The sequence below is a fragment of the Mauremys mutica genome, chromosome 13 (genome assembly GCF_020497125.1).
Source record: "Mauremys mutica isolate MM-2020 ecotype Southern chromosome 13, ASM2049712v1, whole genome shotgun sequence".
Lineage (NCBI taxonomy): Eukaryota > Metazoa > Chordata > Testudines > Geoemydidae > Mauremys > Mauremys mutica.
The window spans coordinates 32,844,351-32,865,483 of NC_059084.1; the positions used below are offsets into that span (position 1 = coordinate 32,844,351).

The 21,133-nt window shown below is 46.4% G+C and overlaps 1 protein-coding gene across 1 annotated transcript in view; it reads left to right on the forward strand.

The window, feature by feature from the left end:
- The window catches only part of LOC123347263 (arf-GAP with SH3 domain, ANK repeat and PH domain-containing protein 2-like), a 105,977-nt gene that overhangs the window by 69,695 nt on the left and 15,149 nt on the right, over window positions 1-21,133 (forward strand). Inside the window, exons 18-19 of the mRNA XM_044984667.1 lie at window positions 13,647-13,732; window positions 15,415-15,530. Coding sequence (XP_044840602.1) covers window positions 13,647-13,732; window positions 15,415-15,530 — 202 coding nt within the window. The remainder of the gene's footprint in view (window positions 1-13,646; window positions 13,733-15,414; window positions 15,531-21,133) is intronic.

Below are 21,133 nucleotides of genomic sequence, written 5' to 3' on the forward strand. Positions count from 1 at the left end.
CTACAAAAGTACCATGCAAACTCCTGTTCTCACTTTCAGGTGACATTGTAAATAAGAAGCTGGCAGCATTATCTCCTGTAAATAAACACACTTGTTTGTCTTAGCGATTGGCTGAATAAGAAATAGGACTGAGTGGACTTGTAGGCTCTCAAGTTTTACATTGTTTTGTTTTTGAGTGCAGTTATGTAAAATAAGTTGCACTTTCACAATAAAGAGATTGCATTATGGTATTTGTATGAGGTTAATTGAAAAATACTATTTCTTTTGTTTATCATTTTTACAGTGCAAATATTTGTAAAATATTATACACTTTGTATTCTGTGTTGTAATTCAAATCAATATATTTGAAATGTATAAAAACATCCAAAAATAGTTAATACATATTCAATTTATATAAAACTGTGTTTAATCACAATTAACTTGTTTAATCGTGATTATTTTTTTTCAGTTAATCGCATGAGTTAACTGTGATTAATCAATAGCCCTAGTAGAAATCTTTCTGAAATTAATTTTAAAAGATATAGTGCAATAGGCAGTGCATATGCAGAGTTTGTTCAAATCTTCCATAAGAATTGCAGGGCTAACCCAGAATAGACATGGAGACCTCAGTCTTGCAACTTGAACTTCCCCTGACCAAGTTTAAGCAGAACTGAAATGGTAAGAATCAGGCTCAAAAATTCCTTTATAGCTGAAGTGCAGCTGATAAGCCTCTTAGAATCATAGAATAGAATATCAGGGTTGGAAAGGACCTCAGGGGGTCATCTAGTCCAACCCCCTGCTCAAAGCAGGACCAATTCCCAACTAAATCATCCCAGCCAGGGCTTTGTCAAGCCTGACCTTAAAAACCTCTAAGGAAGGACAGTCCACCACCTCCCTAGGTAACCCATTCCAGTGCTTCACCACCCTCCTAGTGAAAAAGTTTTTCCTAATATCCAACCTAAACCTCCCCCACTGCAACTTGAGACCATTACTCCTTGTTCTGACATCAGGTACCACTGAGAACAGTCTAGATTCATCCTCTTTGGAACCCCCTTTCAGGTAGTTGAAAGCAGCTATCAAATCCCCCCTCATTCTTCTCTTCTGCAGACTAAACAATCCCAGTTCCCTCAGCCTCTCCTCATAAGTCATGTGCTTCAGCCCCCTAATCATTTTTGTTGCCCTCCGCTGGACTCTTTCCAATTTTTCCACATCCTTCTTGTAGTGTGGGGCCCAAAACTGGACACAGTACTCCAGATGAGGCCTCACCAATGTCAAATAGAGGGGAATGATCACGTCCCTCGATCTACTGGCAATGCCCCTAATTATACAGCCCAAAATGCCATTAGCCTTCTTGGCAACAAGGGCACACTGTTGACTCATATCCAGCTTCTCGTCCACTGTAACTCCTAGGTCCTTTTCTGCAGAACTGCTTCCTAGCCATTCGGTCCCTAGTCTGTAAGAGTGAATGGGATTCTTCCATCCTAAGTGCAGGACTCTGCACTTGTCCTTGTTGAACCTCATCAGGTTTCTTTTGGCCCAATCCTCTAATTTGTCTAGGTCCTTCTGTATCCTATCCCTACCCTCCAGCGTATCTACCACTCCTCCCAGTTTGGTGTCATCTGCAAACTTGCTGAGAGTGCAGTCCATGCCATCCTCCAGATCGTTAATGAAGATATTGAATAAAACCGGCCCCAGCACCGACCCTTGGGGCACTGTGCTTGAAACCGGCTGCCAACTAGACATGGAGCCATTGATCACTACCCGTTGAGCCCGACAATCTAGCCAGCTTTCTATCCACCTTATAGTCCATTCATCCAGCCCATACTTCTTTAACTTGCCGGCCAGAATACTGTGGGAAGCAAGTGGTCATAGGAGGCATTCCTTAGGCGAAGAATAGGTAATGTACATTGTTGCTTTGAAGTAATTCTCTATTTCCTAGGCATACAGCACTATCTAATTGCATTGATTAGCAAAAGGCAATTAACCATCCAAACAGTTCATAGGTAGTTTACTACAAACTTCAAAGAGAAATAAAGACAATTATATTATTAAACCACAAGTTTCATCTAAATATTAATATCCCCTTTTGATTGCTGAATCAATAGAATATAGTAATGAAACATTACAGACAGGAACCAATGTTTAGCATCTACAAGGTAATTAGATCACAGTGTTGAACTTCTAATAAGATATCGGTAAACATAGACAAATAGAATTAGTATCTACTTCTGATTCTCTAACAATACAGGCCTACATTTCAAGACTTCTAGTCTATAGTTAATATAGAGGACCTCTAGTCTTCTATACTGTGGAAAGGGATCTGGGGGTGATAGTGGACCAGAAGCTAAATATGAGTCAACAGTGTAATGCTGCTGCAAAAAAAGCAAAAATCCTTCTGGGATATATTAGCAAGAGTGTTGTAAGCAAGACACAAGAAGTAATTCTTCCACTCTACTCCGCGCTGATTAGGCCTCAACTGGAGTATTGTGTCCAGTTCTGGGTGCCACATTTCAGGAAGGATGTGGACAAATTGGAGAGAGTTCAGAGAAGAGCAACAAAAATTATTAAAGGTCTAGAAAACATGACCTATGAAGGAAGATTGAAAAAATTGGGTTTGTTTAGTCTGGAAAAGAGAAGACTGAGGGGGACATGATAACAGTTTTTTCAAGTATGTAAAAGGTTGTTACAAGGAGAAGGAAGAAAAATTATTCTTCTTAACTTCTGAGGATAGGACAAGAAGCAATGGGCTTAAATTGTAGCAAGGGAGGTTTAGCTTGGACAGTAAGAAAAACTTCCTGTCAGGGTGGTTAAGCACTGGAAAAAATTGCCTAGGGAGATTTTTAAGAGCAGATTAGACAAGCACCTGTCAGGAATGGTCTAGATCAGGGGTCCCTAACCCCCGGGCCATGGACCGGTACCGGTCCGCGGCTTGTTAGGAACCGGGCCGCGAACCGACCCCTAGCACATCAAGCGGCGTGTCTCCGGCGGGGCCCCTGAGCCCCGCCCCCTCGGAGCCACGTGGTGAGGGGGCGGGGCTGCGAGCTCCGGGCTGAGCTCAGCTGCCTCCGCTCGGCGTGGAGCTCCCAGCCCCGCCCCCTCACCACGCGGCTCTGAGCAGGACGGAGCTCAGGCCCCGCCAGAGGCACGCTGCAGCTGTCAGGCAAGGCACTGAGGCTCCGGGTGAGGAGGGAGCCGGGGGTAAGAGGCTGGGGCCAGCGGGGTTGGCTAAGGGGCAGGGAGTCCTGGGGACAGTCAGGGCACAGAGAGGGGGCGGAGGTTGGGGGGTGGGCAGGGGGCAGGGAATGGGGGGGGGTTGGATTGTGGGTGTTCCAGGGGGGTCTGTCAGGACTCAGTGGGGGTTGGGGCAGTCAGGGGACAGGGAGCAGGGGTGGGGTCCCAGGGTGGTGGGGGTCTCTGGGGGATGGTGAGGGGACAAGGAGCAGGATGGGTCGGGGATTCTGAGGGGGGCAGGCAGTCGGGGGGGCAGGAAGTGGGTGGGGGTCAGATAGGGGGCAGGGCTCCCACTAATTCTGCATTATGGTCAGTTGTATAATTATTTCATCATATATTACAATAATAATAGAAATAAAAGTACAAAAATAAAAGTAATGCGCTTGAATCGTCCCAAAACCATCCCACAGGTCCGCAGAAATTTTTTTTTCTACGAAACCGGTCCCTGGTGCCAAAAAGGTTGGGGACCGCTGGTCTAGATAATACTTAGTCCTGCCATGGGTGCAAGGGACTGAACTAGATGACCTCTTGAGGTCCCTTCCAGTTCTATGATTCTATTTAACATGGCTTTGCTAACTATCTATACAGAATGGCCCTATTTACCATTTCAATATTCTTCTAATATGTCCTTAAAGGTTGCTTTTACTTCAACCAACCAGCTGGTTGCTTAACCCTCACTGGCTCAGCGTCACAATAGCAAAAATGAGAAGAAATCTAAAAGAAGATAATGAATCATAGAAAATTAGGGTTGGAAGAGACCTCAGGAGGTCATCTAGTCCAACCCACTGCTCAAAGCAGGACCAACCCCAACTAAATCATCCCAGCCAGGGCTTTGTCAAGCCGGGCCTTAAAAACCTCTAAGGATGGAGATTCCACCACCTCCCTAGATAACCCATTCCAGTGCTTCACTACCCTCCTAGTGAAATAGATTTTCCTAATATCCAACCTAGACCTCCCCCATTGCAACTTGAGACTATTTCTCCTTGTTCTGTCATCTGCCACAACTGAGAACAGCTGAGCTTCAGGCAGTTGAAGGCTGCTATCAGCCCCCCCATACTCTTCTCTTCTGCAGACTCAACAAGCCCAGTTACCTCAGCCTCTCCTCATAAGTCATGTGCCCCAACCCCCTAATCGTATCGGTTGTCCTCTGCTGGACTCTCTCAAATTTGTCCACATCCTTTCTGTAGTGGGGGGCCCAAAACTGGATGCAGTACTCCAGATGTGATCTCACCAGTGCTGAACAGAAGGGAATAATCACTTCCCTCCATCTGCTGGCAATGCTCCTACTAATGCAGCCCAATCTGCCATTAGCGTTCTTGGCAATAAGGGCACACTGCTGACTCACATCCAGCTTCTCGTCCACTGTAACCCCCAGGTCCTTTTCTGTAGAACTGCCACTTAGCCAGTCAGTCCCCAGTCTGTAGCAGTGCATGGGATTCTTCTGTCCTAAGTGCAGGACTCTGCACTTGTCCTTGTTGAATCTCATCAGGTTTCTTTTGGCCCAATCCTCCAATTTGTCTAGGTCACTCTGGACCCTATCACTACTCTCCAGCATATCTACCTCTCCACCCATCTTAGTGTCATCCGCGAACTTGCTGAGGGTGCAATCTATCCCATCATCCAGATCATTAATGAAGATGTTGAACAAAACCAGCCCCAGGACTGACTCCTGGGGCACTCTGCCTAATGATCTAGCCAGCTTTCTGTCCACCTTATAGTCCATTCATCCAATCCATACTTCTTTAACTTGCTGACAAGAACACTATGGGACACCGTATCAAAAGCTTTACTAAATTCAAGGTATATCACGTCCAGCGCTTTCCCTATATCCACAGAGCCAGTTATCTCATCATAGAAGGCAATCAGGTTGGTCAGGCATGACTTGCCCTTGGTGAATCCATGTTGACTGTTCCTGATCACCTTCCTCTCCTCCGAGTGTTTCAAAAGGGAATTTGAAACTTACAACATATGGATGCAGTGCTAATTTGATGCATCTTGTAGCCACCGACTTAAGTATAACTGCAGGAAAAAGGAAAATGTTGAAATTTTAAAATACTTCTTTAGCAACCACTTTGCTTCAGCTTCACTAAAGAAAGCAGAACATAAGAATGGCCATACTGGGTTAGGCCAAAGGTCCATCTAGCCCATTATCTTTTCTTCTCACAATAACCAGTGCCAGGTGGTTCAGAGGGAATGAACAGAATAGGTAATCATCAAGTGATCCATCCCGTCACCCATTCCCAGCTTCTGGCAAACAGTGGCTAGGAACACAATCCCTGCCCATCCTCGTTAATAGCCGTTGATGTACCTATCCTCCATGAATTTATCTAGTTCTTTTTTGAACCCTGTTATAGTCCTAGCCTTCACAATATTATGTGGCAAGGAGTTCCACAGGTTGTCTGTGCGTTGTGTGAAGAAATACTTCCTTTTGTTCATTTTGTTTTGTTCGTTTTAAACCTGCTGCCTATTAATTTCATTTGGTGACCCCTAGTTCTTATGTTATGAAAAGGAGTAAATAATACTTCCTTATTTACTTTCTCCACACCAGTCATGATTTTATAGACCTCTATCATATCCCCCCTTAGTCATCTCTTTAACAAAATAAAAAGTCCCAATCTTATTAATCTCTTCTCATGGAAGCTGTTCCGTAGTCCTAATCATTTTTGTTGTCCTTTTCTGAACCTTTTCCAATTCCAATATGTCTTTTTTGAGATGGGGTGACCACATCTGCATGCAGTATTCAAGATGTGGACATACCATGGATTTATATAGAGGCAATATAATATTTTCTGTCTTATTATCTATCCCTTTCTTAATGATTCTGTTCACTTTTTTGACTGCCGCTGCACATTGAGGGGATGTTTTCAGAGAACTATCCACAATGACTCCAAGATCTCTTTCTTGACTGGTAACAGCTAATTTAGACCCCATCATTTTGTATGTATAGTTGGGATTATGTTTTCCAATGTGCATTACTTTGCATTTATCAACATTGAATTTCATCTGCCCTTTTGTTGCCCAGTCACCCAGTTTTGTGAGATACATTTGTAGCTCTTCACAGTCTGCTTTGGACTTAACTATCTTGAGTAGTTTTGTATCATCTGCAAATTTTGCCACCTCACTGTTTACCCCTTTTTCCAGATCATGTATGAACATGTTGAATGGCACTGGTCCCAGTACAGACCCCTGGGGGACAACCAAACTAATTCTCCCCCAAGATATACAATGGAATTTAGTGGTTGACTGTTTTGAGCTTGTAATGGATGGTGCTCACTGGTGGAGTCATCTAATGGTTAGGGCACTGTGTCTCTACTCACTTCACCTCCAATGTTTCACCTGGGCACTGTTGCTCCATGGCAGTCTGTCTTTTGCTGGTTGTTGACTTGATCCTCTAGTCAGGTCACCAGTTAGCTTTATCCCTCTCTGGAGTAACAGAGTTCCAAGAAAGATACTGGGCCTCATGCCCTCATGACTGGGGTAGGAATTCATCCATCTGTGGACTCCTCCAGGTGTCCAGTCCTAACCACTGAATTTTCAGTCTTTACCCTCCCCTGGCTTCCTCAAGGGGGAGTTTGGAAGTGAGGAGCATAGTGCTCTCTGTAACAAAGGTGGTTGGTAAGAGAGCCCAGACCTTCCTACTCCACTGGGCTCTGGCCCAGGACCCTGTAAGAGGCAACAATGTCCAGCACCCAGGAGTGCCTTAAGACTGCATCCCTGGGCCACTTCCTACATCCCTGGCTCCAGCCCAAGTCTCACAGAGTGACACAAAGCAGTAAAGAAAAGGAGAGTAACTGACCGGCAGCCCCTCTGAGTGCAGCAGACAGGCTCTGCCTCCCAGGGACAGGGTTCTGCAGCACCTCTCTCCAGGTGCTCTCTGCCTGCCCTATCAGGCCCCTTCTGAGCTGTCTGGCTCCCTTTCAAGCTCCACCTCCAGCTGGCGCATGCTCTGTAGGTGCGGCTGGACGGGGTCACCTGGGCCCAGAGCTGCTCTTTAATCATCTCAGTCCCAGTGTGGGGTTTATACATCCCATCACAGAGCTATTTATTAAGAGCTGGCCTAGACTGATGACAATTTGTGAAGAAAATCATGACAAAACAGAAAGTATCACAGCCAAAGTAGCCACCATTGGACTAACGAGAAACATAAAAGATATGCTAGATATACTGGAACCAGTTTCCATGGCCTTGGACAAACCGCAGAAAGATTGCTGTTGCATTGCTGATGCTCTTAACGTTTGGAAAGAACTTCAAGAGACATTAAAGAAAGAAGTGTAGGCAGTAAATAAACAGATGGATCAAGCACTTACTCCACCTCACTTTCTTGCTAATATCCTCAACCCAAAGTACCAGGGTAGATGTCGAACTGCTGAAGAAGATGCTGCTATGATACGGGCATTTAATAATCATCCCTTAATCATGTCAACCATAATGAATTTCAGGGCTGGAGGTGAACCATTCACACAGGACATGTTTGCTGATGATGTTTTAAAGAAAGTCATACCACTGAACTGGTGGCAGTAACGAACTAAGCACCTGGAACCAGAGTTTGTTGAAATGTTAAACCAGCTTTTGACAGCAGTAGCGTCTTCTGCAGGGACAGAAAGAGTATATTCTTCATTCGGACTAATTCATTCCAAGTTAGGAAATCAATTGGGAGTTGAAAAAGCAGGAAAACTTGTTTCTCTTCCAATCTATGAATAAAAACGAGAAGGGAAGGACAGCCTAAGTCTCTTAGGAGACTGTTGTCTCATTTTCAGGAGACTTAGGTGAGTAGGGACTTAAGCTCCAGTCACTTTCAGGTATATTTGAATTTTTTTCCAGGCTGACCTGAAATAATCAGTTTCATTCACTGACTACAGTGAATCCCTTTGTTCCTGTAATAAATTGTTTGTGGTAAATGTGAAACCCATTTTGTTCAGAGAAGTTATGTATCCAAAATATTTAAGGTTGTTTTGTATAATAAAAATAAATTATATATGGTGTGTTTAATTAAGTTCCTGTTACCATCCTAATGTAGCTTGATATAAGTCATGAGGTTAATTATCTAGTAAATAAGCAATATATCATTCACCATTTTCTAACGTACTAAAATGTACAGTTAATAAGAATGTGAAAATATTAAGCTTATATAATGATTAAATAAGTGTATATAGTTATAATGTACCCTCCAAGGCAGCAAAAAGATGTTCCAAATCTAGTGTAAAAGCTCTATTTAGTTGTAAATCAACATGTTTTAATAGTTATATTAGCCAATGAGAATGCACCTTTCTTTAGAAAATAATAAATACAAATGGAAAAGTTGATTAAAATTGATTATTTAAATTGAGGTTTTCCCACTTGGTGATTTAAATCACCTTGATTTATATCAGCCCACCCTGCATCCAGGTCATGGTCAAAGCAGCTGCTACTGAGTCAAAGATCTTGCTCTTTGTAAAACTGTCCAGCTGTCTTGGTATCTCAGTTTCAACGAGATCCTGATCTCAGCAAAGCATCCATTCCTTTGTCCGTGATATTCTCTAGCCCAACACCAATGCCCCTGGACAAGCACTGCCCACTCCCCATACACCATGGTAGCCCCAATTTCAGACACAGGAAAGGTTCCTGGGGTCAACTGACAAAAGGCAGTATTGTAATTCTTTCTCACACTTTTCAGAAAGACTTCCCCACACTGCATCAGAGAACGAAGGTGGCCAATTTAAATCATGCTTTCCATAAGCTAAGCACAGTGCATACAGATTTAATTATGGTAAATAACACTAATACATTCTCTTCTTTTTGTTAACTTGCAAACTAGTCACATCCAAAGAGAGATGCCACACTCTCCCTACATGCATTTCTGTATGCCATAGTTTTTAAGCTAGAGAGGCTTGAACAATCATAAAACTCAATCTTTTTGAGTTAGAACTTTTTAAGGCCAATTTTTAACTGATTAAAACTCAGAAATTAACAGATTTATTGAAATCCTCAGAAAGTTCACACATTACTCAGATTATGGGCTGAACAATTGGGACAGATACATTAGGTTTTCAGACCAAAGTCTGAAAGATAATACGTGCTTCAAGTGAAATAATAGAACACAACCTTAAGTCAGAAGTCACTGCCACTTGGTATGGTTACCTCAGGAAAGGGATTCCTGTAGAGAGAAATGAGAGAAGGAACTCAGCCTAACAAAATGATGAAATGAGTGACTTCAACGGGGCAAACAGCACATTGGTTGCTTCTTGGAACAGCTAGCTCTAGAGCACGCAAGACGAGAGGCTGTTCTCAACTTCCTAAGTAAGGCCTGGTCTGCACTGCACAGCCAGCTGTCTTACATCAACCTAATTATGTCAGTGTCTACACGACAGCCTTGTCCCACCGACGTTAAGTGCCCTACTACACTGAAATAATAACTCTACTTCCACGAGAGGTGCAGGGCTTATGTCGGTGTAGTTAGGGCGACAGTGTTTGTGTAGACACTGCCTTACTTACAATGGCTCTTAGCTGAGAAATTGACAAGAAAGCCAGGCAGCTGGAACCCAGTTGCTCCCTGCTCCCCTGGAGAGCTGAGTGCCTGGACCCCTCTCCCAGCTGGGAACTAGGGCAAAAAGCCTGGGCAGCTGGACCCTACTCCCGGCAGGGAACGGGGAGGTGAGAAGCCCCGGGCGGCTTGCCCCATACTCCTGATGGGTAATGGGGAGCCGACAGGGGGCCGCCTGCAGGGAGGCCAGGAGCCTGTGGGGCAGCTGGGCTTCCGGCAGGGAGCCGCCAGCAGAGATGAGACCAGGCTCTCGGTTCCACACGCTGCCCCGCTTAGGTCGGTGCTCCTGATGAGGATGCGGATGAGGATGCACACCACTGACCCAAGGAGGTAGAGTGGACTAATTACTGCGGTGGCTGTAAGTCGAGCTAATATAGGTAAACTTAAGCTTTTAGTGTAGACAGGCCCTTACACAGGAGTTAAATCAAGAAGTAAGAATAGCTGAGCCACTATGGGTGTGTCTACTCTGCAATTAAAAACCCGCCTCTGACCTGTGTCAGTTGACTCGGGCTCACTTCGCTCGGACTAAGGGGCTAGTCAGTTGCAGTGTAAATGTTCGCGCTTGGCCTGGAGTCCAAGAACTGGGACCCTGCGAGGTGGGAGGGTCCCAGACTTGGGCTGCTGCCCGAACCCAGAAGTCTACACTGCAATTAACCAGCCCTGCGAGCCCAAGTCAGCTGGCACAGGCCAGCTGCAGGTGTCTCATTGCAGTGTGGACATACCCTTAGGTGCAGGCTGCCAGGAGGAGGAAAGATTGCAGTAATGAGCACGGTGACACTAAACTTCAAGAAAAGGAGGAAACAAGTAAAAACCATAAAATTAAGAAATGAGGAAATTAAAACCCTTGAATTCAGCATGAAGACTGTTTAAGCAACCCTAACAGTCCCCAGAACATATGTACCCTCAATTGGAAAGGGAAGCAGAAAGACAGGAAGTAAACCTGCCTGGCTAAATGGCAGGTTCAAGGGCTATAAACTGAACAGGTATCCTTCCAAAACTGGAAAGCCAACGTTAGTGAAGCCTGTGTGAAAGTAGAATGAATTATATTGTAAAAATAGAAAGGATTAAAGAAATGCTGTCTGTACCTTTAAGCAAAATTGCTGGAATGCTGCAATCCAGGTGTCAGGAATACAGACATTAACATAGAGCAATTGCACCATTTAAGGGAAATTGGTGAAGCATTAGCCTTAGATCGATAAGAGTTAGTAAGGAAGTAGGATATGCATGCTGTGCCCCAGGTGAATTTTACTGTTTTGCTCTCTTTGTCCCTTTGTTTAATTCCTGCTCTTTTATCTGTATAAATAAGACTGTTTGGGTCTTGCATGGCCGCTCACATTATCTGGGTGTTATTAGCAGAGCGCTGTGCTAATAAAACAGAGTGGTCTGACAAACTGTGAGTCCTGAGTCTAACTTTGACACCTGTAAACGAACATGTAGACTATGTCAGGCAAAATGTCTGAAGGAAATCAGGAGGCATAAGAGGGAATCCAAAGAGCAAATAACTAACGGCATAAAAACAAATCACAAGCCATGTTTGAAGTATATCGAAAGCAGGACACCTGTCCTGTGAGAGAACTCGGGAGTCTGTTGTCCTGCTGCAGGATAAAGGGAACAATTAAGGAGGGTAAGGAAGTGATTTTTGTAATAAAGACGAGGCACTGCAAGAAATTGTGGTGTCAATATAGGAAGTATTAGAGCAAACTGATCATTGAAAGATTGAGTCTCCAGGATCAGATGGCACACATCTAAAAGGAATCCAATGGGAGGCATTGTGGTCCCTTTGGATAGGGCACTGGATCTGAACTGAGGAAGGTAGGGCAGTTCTGCTGTTGACCTGAAGTGTAACCTTAGACAAGTCTGTGCCTCAGTTTCTTCATCTGAAAAATGGGGTATTTACTATAAAGCTCCTTGAGATATACAGTTGAAAAGTGCAATATGCGGGATAGGTATTGTTTATTATTGAGAAATAAAATGGCTGAGCTGCTTATAAAATATGTAGTCACTTGTTAAAATCAGCTACAGTAACTGGTCAGCTAATGGGTATCAAGTGTGAAAACAGTGCCCGGGGTGATGTGGGGAATTACAGATCACTGAGTCTTCAGCACTAGGAAAATTCACTAAAGTAATCATTAGAATTATACACCACCACGATGACCTGGATATAAGGGAGAAACCAGCATGGCTTCTGCAAAGGAAAATCACACCTCGCTGATACATTGCAATATTTTGTACATGTCAGTACAAATGGGTGAAGAGGGGCCAGTTGGTTTAGCTCAGGTGTCTGTGAAACAATGAGATCCTAATTCTAATTGTGGCCTCTGGGTGCCCCACTAATACTGTATGATTATAGTGTGGTGACCCGGCCAGGCAGGCAAGGCAAACTGGGAGGAGAGGCAAAGGCAAACCAAGACAAATGGGTCATTTGAAATTTTTAGAACTTTATAAGGGAAAACCCCAAAATTGTACCAGGAGCTTAAATCTTATAGAACATTGCCAAAGAGCTACTGTTCATAGTACTAAACTATAGGTTACCAACTTGTTAACCTCTGGGGCTTGTACACCCTGGGCAGTTAGTACCAAACGGATTGTTATTAAGAAGAACAAAGAGATTCCTTAACAAAAACTGTGTCACTTCACAGAAGAGTCAACTTTTCTTCTCCTTGGCTGCAAGTCAAGCTCTACTCTTGCTGGCCTGTTCTTTGCTTCTCTTTGGCTTGAAGGGCTCCTTAGATTTGCTGTCCCTGTGGCTGTATCTCTTTTCACAGAATTTATCTACAAATGGGGTTTCTTCACCTAGTGGGCCCTCATTTGTGCATTAGGCCCCTTTGAACTGTATCCCATCACTAGATGGTCACAGTCACTCTCCCTGCTCATGTGCTTCAGGTCCCTTGTGGGCGGCCTTCTCATTTACCATTTTCAGGATCTGCTTTCATCTAGCACAGCTTTCTGATCAAGTCCCTTTTTCACCAGTTCTATTTCCTTCCAGTTTTTCCCTTGGTGCTCTGTCTCGGGTCAGTCTACTTCCCTTCTCTATTAGTGCCTGCTCACGCCTGCCAAGTCTGTTTATTTTTCTGCTTCTCTTGACCTGACACCTTGTTATTTTCCTTCTTTCCTCCTTCTCATGTCCCAGTCCCCTACTTTTATTCTCCTGTTCTTCTTTTATTTTATCACCTCCCCTGGGCTCCGGTTCACCCGCTAGCTCAGCATCTCAATTCTTCTCCTTCTCTAACAGCTTTTCCCAACTGCCCCTTTGGGTGGATTCAGAGCCACCTCCCCAGTTCAAGCTGCTCTCCCATTGGCTGTCCCCTCCCCAGGACAGTATTGTGTGCTGCTGCATCGCAGCTGGGGCAGGGGCCAGTGCCAGGGGGTGGGTTACTGCACTACTATTATTGTAATGATGATAATTTGTCAGGGCTGCCGGTGATAGTAGGGATGGACCCAATGTCCCAGGAGGTCCCTTGCAGGTCTGTGTCCTAGTAAGGAAACTACGTCACCATTGTCTCTTACCATTTGGTGATTGCACAATGGGGCCCTGATCTAAGCAGTACTGCTGCTCTTAATTACTGATGACTTCATCTGCAGTTATATTACATAAAGAGTCGGGATATGAACCCTCCCCTGCCCCGCTTCAGGGTATGAGCAAGCCTCTAACTGATGGGTGTGAGGAAGACACTTCCCCTATGGATGGATTATTCCAAACTTGTCCACTCTGGGGTTTCTTGTGCCTTTCTCGGAAGCAGCTGGTACTGGCCACAGTCGAGATAGGGTATGGGGCTAGACAGGCCCCATCCCTGATCCATGGTGGCAATTCTTCAAGTCCTGGAAGTTAAGGAGGGGTAGAACATGCTTGTTTTGCATGGAGAAACTGAGAAACTCAGATGCATCCATTCACTTGCTGTTTGTGTCCCGTTTACAGGAACCCGGGGAAACTGTTCTCCACCTGGCAGTGTTGTTAGCTGACCGAACCTCTCTACACATTGTAGATTTTCTGGTGCAGAACAGGTAAGCTGACTGCAGCGTTTGCAGGGGTAGGACTGTCTGCTCAGGATAAGACACATAAGGTCATCAGCGGAGTTAGAGCTGGATAGCCTTGGAGGCCAAGTGCCTCTGGATATCCCCTGAAGTACCACCAGGGGGCAGCATCAAGGCATTTCCATGTGGAAGTGCCTCAGTTTTGAGTTGGAGAAACTATCTTTAGGGTTAGAGGGGAATTCATGGCCCTTCCCTGGACTCTCTGCTGAGGGGAGCAATGAGTGCCAATGGAGATGGACACGTGTCCCCCTGGATGGTTCAGCCCATGCCCCTCCTCCCACCCCGCCACTGAACAACTCTCCGGTGGGCACGCCCACCCTGATTGCAGTCCACTGGTGACAGGCTCCATATCCCATTAGCCACTACTCCGGGCCAGCCAGGCTCGAAGATGGGCTTCCCAAGGGCCGGCTCTTGGTTTTCTGAGTGAGTCTGGTTCTTCCTGAACAAGAGGAGGGACATTTATGTTCCTTCTGCATTCAAGCCCAGTGCACCATTGATTGGGGTGGAACCAGTGTTAAAGTCTGTCTCCCTAAGGGCTGCCCCATGGTGTTTGGATACCTCCCAAGTGTTTATGGATTTATCTTCCCAGCACCCTTGTGAGCTCAGGCTCCGTTATCATCATCTCCGGTTTACAGAAGGGGGAATGGAGACTCAAAGGGAGGAAGTGACTTGTGCAAGGTCACACAAGAAGTCTGTTGGAGCTGGGAATGGAATTCAGCTCTCCTGGGTTCCAGCCCATACAAAACCATCCTTCCTCTTAGATGCTCCTTCTAAACCCTTATCTTCTGCATCACCTCCTGTACTGTGAACTCTTCTCTTTATCTCTAACCCCCACTCCCCCGCAACCATATATGGTTGTAAAACTTGAAAGCTGATAAAACTGTGTGCTCACTCCATGCAAAATTCCATGCTGGCATCACTCAGTGATGCATAGCTGTGTCTTCACGGATGTGCTGTCCTGTGTGATCTGCTTCGCAAGTGCAGGACTGTGTTCTGAGTTCGGCTGCTGCTGCAGTAGAGCCGGTATTGTACCAGCCACACAGCACTGCCCATTGCTGGGGAACATGCACACAGCTGCCAAGACTGGGGAAATTCCATGGGTAGAGTATTCAATGAGAAGAGTTGCATATGCTCACATAATTTGCATACAATCCTAATTATTTTAATAAACGCTGTGTGATTTATTACTGGAGGCAGCATCTGGCAGCTTGGGATGAGACAGCCTCCCCTGACCCTTTTCAGACCCTGGTTTAATCTGGGCCCCAGTCAGTCCCTTCCATTCAGCGTGTGTCACATCCCCTCCCCCACAACAAGCTGTCTCTTCCTGCCCGAAGCCATGTGCCACAACAGCCTCTTGTGGTCATAGGATGAACTGCAGTTGCTACCTCAGTCAAATGTGTGAGGTTCCAGGTGAGCTGTCAGCAGGGGTGGCAGGGCTGACCAGTGCACCGGAGCTGCACAATCTGCCAGACGTTTGGCAGCCCTACGTTCACATGCCGTGGCTAAAAGCCCGAATGCTGGGCAGTGTCCGTTCTGATCTACATTCCTGTGAGCCAGGGAGAAGCGGGTGGGGTTGAATGTCACACACTTATTGTTATAGATGAGAACTGTTCTTTCTCAAGCATACTGATACTGACTGTCCTTTGCCCCAGTGGGAGCCTTGTGAAGCAGACAGTGAAGGGAAACACACCGCTTCATTACTGCTGCCTCCACAATAAACCCGAGTGCCTCAAGCTCTTTGTGAGAGCCAAAGCCAGCATCGCCATCAGTAAGTGACTGCACGGGCTCTGTTCTCCAAACAGGGAAGAAGGTGTTGGGGTTGAGTTCCTTATTTTTTACTGTCTCACTCGCAGGGCCTGTGTCTGCTCTCTGCACCTTGCATGTCTTACTGGCAACAGAATAGGAGCCCTTTGCACCAGGTACTAGGCCAAATGCAATAGAAGAAGCATGAAGAACCAAGTGGCTTTTATACACAGAATGTGTAGCATTGTAAACCCACAGAGCAATGTGTCTCAGGAGCAGCGCGGAGGTGCCCCTGACAGGGTCGGCAGTACATGGTGTGTAACAGGGATTATGGCTTAGCGCTGGTTAGAGAAGTCAGGTACTGATCCTTGATGACTCAGTGGGCTGTAAGAATCCTGATTCCTTCAGGAGATACCTGGACAGGAGAGGCTGTGACTGGGAATGTGACAACCATGGGTTTTATACAGGAGTGACTATTCCAGGCCACAGGAAGGCAGATATTGCTGACCCATTGGCTTGGAGTTACTTGTATCTTATTGACCAGTGGTTTTGAAGCAGCTCTGAGCATGTTTGAGGTGTCACTAATGTCTATTAAGCAGATGTAGAGAATCCCAAAACAAAAACCTTGTTACAGTTAAGGTTAAGTGCAAGTCAAGAGCCATCTTACAATAAACCCATCTTAAACCCCTCAGACATTAGCAGTTTGGGCAACAACCTATACTTGAGCATGTGCACACACACACACACTTACCATTAAAGAGAAAAATGCTCAATGACCACCGCTCAAACAACCTTAACTCTGCCCCTGCATTTGTGTTAATATGTTAGGCCCTGACCTGACCTCTGCTAGAGACAACAGCAGTCTTTGCTTTTACTTTATTGGGAGCTCCCTTGGTCCCTTGTGCTCCTGTTACATAATCTTATATGTGTCCTTCCTCTATTCTGTGTCTGATTTGTGATGATGTTCACAGTCCCTGTGTTAATATAATGAATGTGGATCTTTCTCAGCTGGTGTAGCAGTTCTGGTTAGTTCATACAGTAGCGTTGTCTCTAACAATATGTCTTTAATTAGGGGTGCATGGTAGTAGTAGGAAAAAATCACTTTTTGGATGGGTTTGCATGCTGTGCCGATGGGTCCTGTAACAAACTTTAGATCAGGGGTTCTCAAACTGGGGGTTGGGACCCCTCAGGAGGTTGTCAACCTCCACCCCAAACCCCGCTTGCCTCCAGCATTTAAAATGGTGTTAAATATATTAAAACGTGTGTTTAATTTATTAGGGGGGTCACACTCAGAGGCTTGCGATGTGAAAGGGGTCGCCAGTAAAAAAGTTTGAGACCCACTGCTTTAGATGCATATTGTGACAGGGGGTATAGACCCCATGAAGACAAGGAAGGGCTAGCCCCACCCCTTTGGCCCTGTGAATCATGTATGATAGGGAGGATGCCTTTTAAAGGGAGGACACTGCAGTCAGCAGGGTGGGAGAGGAGCAGGATTGCCCTAAGCTGCAGACTGCAGGAGTGACTCCTAGCCAGGAGACCTTCACCCTGAACAACAGACTCCCAGAGTAAGAAGGACAGGCTGAGCCTGACCCAGAGGCCCGGCCAGAGCAATTTCCCCCAAACCAGTACCTTGGTGCACTGTAGACTTGCTGCCCCTCCCCTTTTGCTAGGCTAGTGGGAGGGAGTATCCCTAAATGTGTTGGGGTTTGTGACTTTCATTTTTGATACCCCCCCTCTGGAGAGACTTAAAAGGGCCCACAAAGGGCAGAGCCCCCCACCCTCAAATAGTAAGGAAGTGGGGCCTGGGCTGAGACCCCCCAGTGCAGATAACTGGGCATTGTCAGGTTCCTGCTCTCCCCCCACCCCCCGAGGGAGGAACCACCAAGGACTCTGTTACACATATGAATTCAGGGATTCCTAAAGTGCCTTTAGTTTGGTGGATTGGATTTTAGCTTTACAAAAAGCCTGATTGATGACAAGGGGTACCAGATGGGATAAACAGAGGCATATCTTAGACTAGTCTTGGGATTTTATAAATGTTATCTCAATCGCTGTAAGCCAGGCAATGTGTGCTGGCTGGTGGAGAGCTCCAATCGCTCCAGGAGCTACAATCAGTGAGATTAATTACTACAGACCTGGGACAGGTAGACAACTTTGGAGAAGTACCACCCCCAGGGGAAATTGCACAGACTAATTCAGACCATGCAAGAGGCACAGGAGACAAAGAAGAGCTTGTAAAGGCCCAGCCTGAATTGGCTGAGGAGGTCCTGCTTTTGATCCAACAAATTGACATGATCCTTTGACCAAAGGGGCAAACCCTACCCAAAGGCTTGAAGGACTATGACCTACCAGATCCCCCACGTGGATGATAGGCGACCTCTGAGAAGCTAACATGTGTTTAGACCTTTCTTTGTTGTATGATATATTTCCTCTGTGATACTTTTCTCATAAAATCAATGTTCTGTGCTCTGTGAAATCTGTCTGGTACCAGGTAACCCCTGTCTGGTTCCAGGTAACTCATGGACCTTGGAGGATCAAAGTAAAACGCAGGTGCTGAGCGAGGTCAGATCTACTGGAATAATCACCGTGAGTTGCACAGGGACTGCAGCCTTTAAACCCCCAGTCTGAAGGGAGAGGGGAGATGGCTGGAGGCCTCAGATCTAAAGGGGTGCCCTTGAGCAGACCATGGAGGGGGTCAAAGGTGCAGTTACCCTGAAATGGTGACACAAGCTTTCTATAATAAAAGTAACGTGTCCCTGCTTTTAGGTGCAGTTCTGAGAGAAAGCTCTGTGATGGATGGATCATGTCGTTCATGGAGTGTGCTTTCTCTTGGCGGCACAGTTAAAGTTGTTTGAGTGCTCGGCATTGAGAAAGTTGTTGCTGATGTCTAAATTGTTTAGGTATCAATTTCTATCCATACCTGTTAATGTTGAGTGGGGTTGCTTTTATGTGTCCAATGTGGCTTCTTCTCTGGACTATCATGTGCTACTTTAACTGCAAATTGACAAAGTCTTTGGGTTGGAATCCCTGTTTTTGTAAGTCTCAGCTGGAATCCAAGGCCAGTGTAATATTACTTAATGCTTTCTTGGCCAGATGTGCAAGGGTGTCCTCAGAGCAGCTTTGGTGGTTTAACCATCTCCATGGTTCACAGCCCTTCTGCTAGGCCAGCTCCCAGCCCCTCAGCCAATCACCAGCCAGTCATCCTCACTCAGCCAGATCTCACTGTCCTCTTCCAATGCCCAGTCAATCAGTCCTTGCTTTCTAGCTGCAGCTGTGCTCACTAGCCCCATCCCCAGGCCTGTTCCATGGACCAGAAACACCTCAGGTCCTCTAGCCAGCCCTGTTTGCAAGCTCCAAACCTTAGGCAGTGCCGGCTCCTCATGTCCAGTCCTGCAGCCCTCAGTCAGCTCCTCCCTTTGGCTCCTGCTGCACCGCCATGCACTCGCCTCTCTCCACTGAGGTCTGTAGAAGGGGAGCCCCATGCAGCTGGACCTATATAAAGTCTGCCAGAGCAGGGCTCCCCTTCATTAGTCACTGGGCTGCACATCACAGCCTCCTCTTTCTGTCTCTTTCCAGCGCCCCCCCCCCAGGGCCCCACCAGTAGTTCCCTCCCTACAACCTCTCAGCTCGGCCTGCTCCCTCCAATGGTGGCTCCCGAGGAAGGGGACCATTGACTTGGAGAGAGCTATGGGAGTTTACCCCAGCTGAGGATCCGCCCCAGGACATTTGTTCAACATCTTCATTAATGATCTGGATGACGGGATAAATTGCACCCTCAGCAAGTTCACGGGTGACACTAAGCTGGGCAGAGAGGTAGATACGCTGGAGGGTAGGGATAGGGTCAAGAGTGACCTAGACAAATTGGAGGATTGGGCCAAAAGAAATCTGATGAGGTTCAACAAGGACAAGTGCAGAGTCCTGCACTTATGACAGAAGAATCCCATGCACTGCTACAGACTAGGGACCGACTGGCTAAGCAGCAGTTCTGCAGAAAAGGACCTGGGGATTACAGTGGACGAGAAGCTGGATATGAGTCACCAGTGTGCCCTTATTGCCAAGAAAGCTAGCGACATATTGGGCTGCATTAGTAGGAGCATTGCCAGCAGATCGAGGGAGGTGATTATTCCCCTCTATTCAGCACTGGTGAGGCCACATCTGGAGTATTGCGTCCAGTGGAATATTTGCCCCCACTACAGAAAGGATGTGGACAAATTGGAGAGAGTCCAGCGGAAAGCAATGAAAATGATTAGAGGTCTGAGGCACATGATTTATGAGGAGAGGCTCTGGGAACTGGGGTTATTTATTCAGCAGAAAGAAGAGTGAGGGGGGATTTGATAGCAGCCTTCAACTACCTCCAAAGAGGATGGATCTCGGCTGTTCTCAGTGGTGGCAGATGACAGAACAAGGCGCAATGGCCTCAGGTTGCAGTGGGGGAGGTCTAGGTTGGATATTAGGAAACACTATTTCACTAGGACGGTGGTGAAACACTGGAATGGGTTACCTAGGGAGGTGGTGGAATCTGCCCACAAAATAAGCTCCACCCTGGTGCATTGCCAACACAAGACATGAGACACAGTAGATTATGTCAATGTTCAGAATATGATCGTGTGCCAACTGGGCTCCTTGAGCTTGGTTCTGCCTTGGCAGGGCCTGAACAAGCCTTTGGGCTCTGCTGGGCTCCGCACCTTTTAGACTGGGGAAGAAATGAATTGTGGCATCTGCCCAGTGCCACCCACCTGCAGCACCAACATGAGCCGTTACTCAGTAAATGGCAGGTGTGTGGCCCTCCCTTTCCTCTCTTCTGGGGTACGGGGGGGCAGAATAGCTCCCCATGGTGACACCTGAATGTTCATCCCTAGGCCTCTGAGCAATCGCCTCCCTGAGATGAATGAGGCAGGGCACACCTTTCAGAGCTGCCATTCCAGATTCAGGCAGACATGTCTGCACAAGTAATACTTTGCTCACACTTTTGAGGCTTTCTACACACAGAACAGCTAGGGGCTTCCTTTCTTAAAGAATGAGGGCTGAGATTCTGGAGAACACAAGAGCAGGCGTGGAGCAGTACTGGTATGGTGTATGGGCATATGCCGGCTGTTTTTGAGCCCTGACCAAAGAGCTAATCTGCTGTGCATGAGGGTATGAAAAATGTACCTGTGTTTGACCTTTGAGATTTATAAAGAATTCCACTTTAAAGTTCGGGGTGGCAGTAAAATCACGAGAACTAATTAGTGTCTGTATCTTTGTCACGCATTTGTCAGTGGTGTCACACATTTACCTTTAAAGGCTGCCCAGGAACCATTTAGAAGTAAGGGCTATTTGGTTGTTCTCTCCTCTTTACAGTCCCTGGCTGTACACACATCTGTGCTCATGTGCAGAGCAAATTCTGCAGGGGCCAGTCAGGGGGCTAAAAGCGTGTCCTGACCTGAGGGAAGCCAAAACTCCCAAGGCTTGGCAGCCAAATGTTAAACTCCCCTGTGCCAGCACCGCACCAGGAGCTCTGAAATCCTGCATCCCACATGGAAGCACCCAAACAACTCACTCACTCAGAGCAAGAGCTAGAGGAGATGGGGGTTAACATGGAACTCCCAGGGCAGCACCATGGAGAGTCGCTGCCTTCGCGCTCACAGG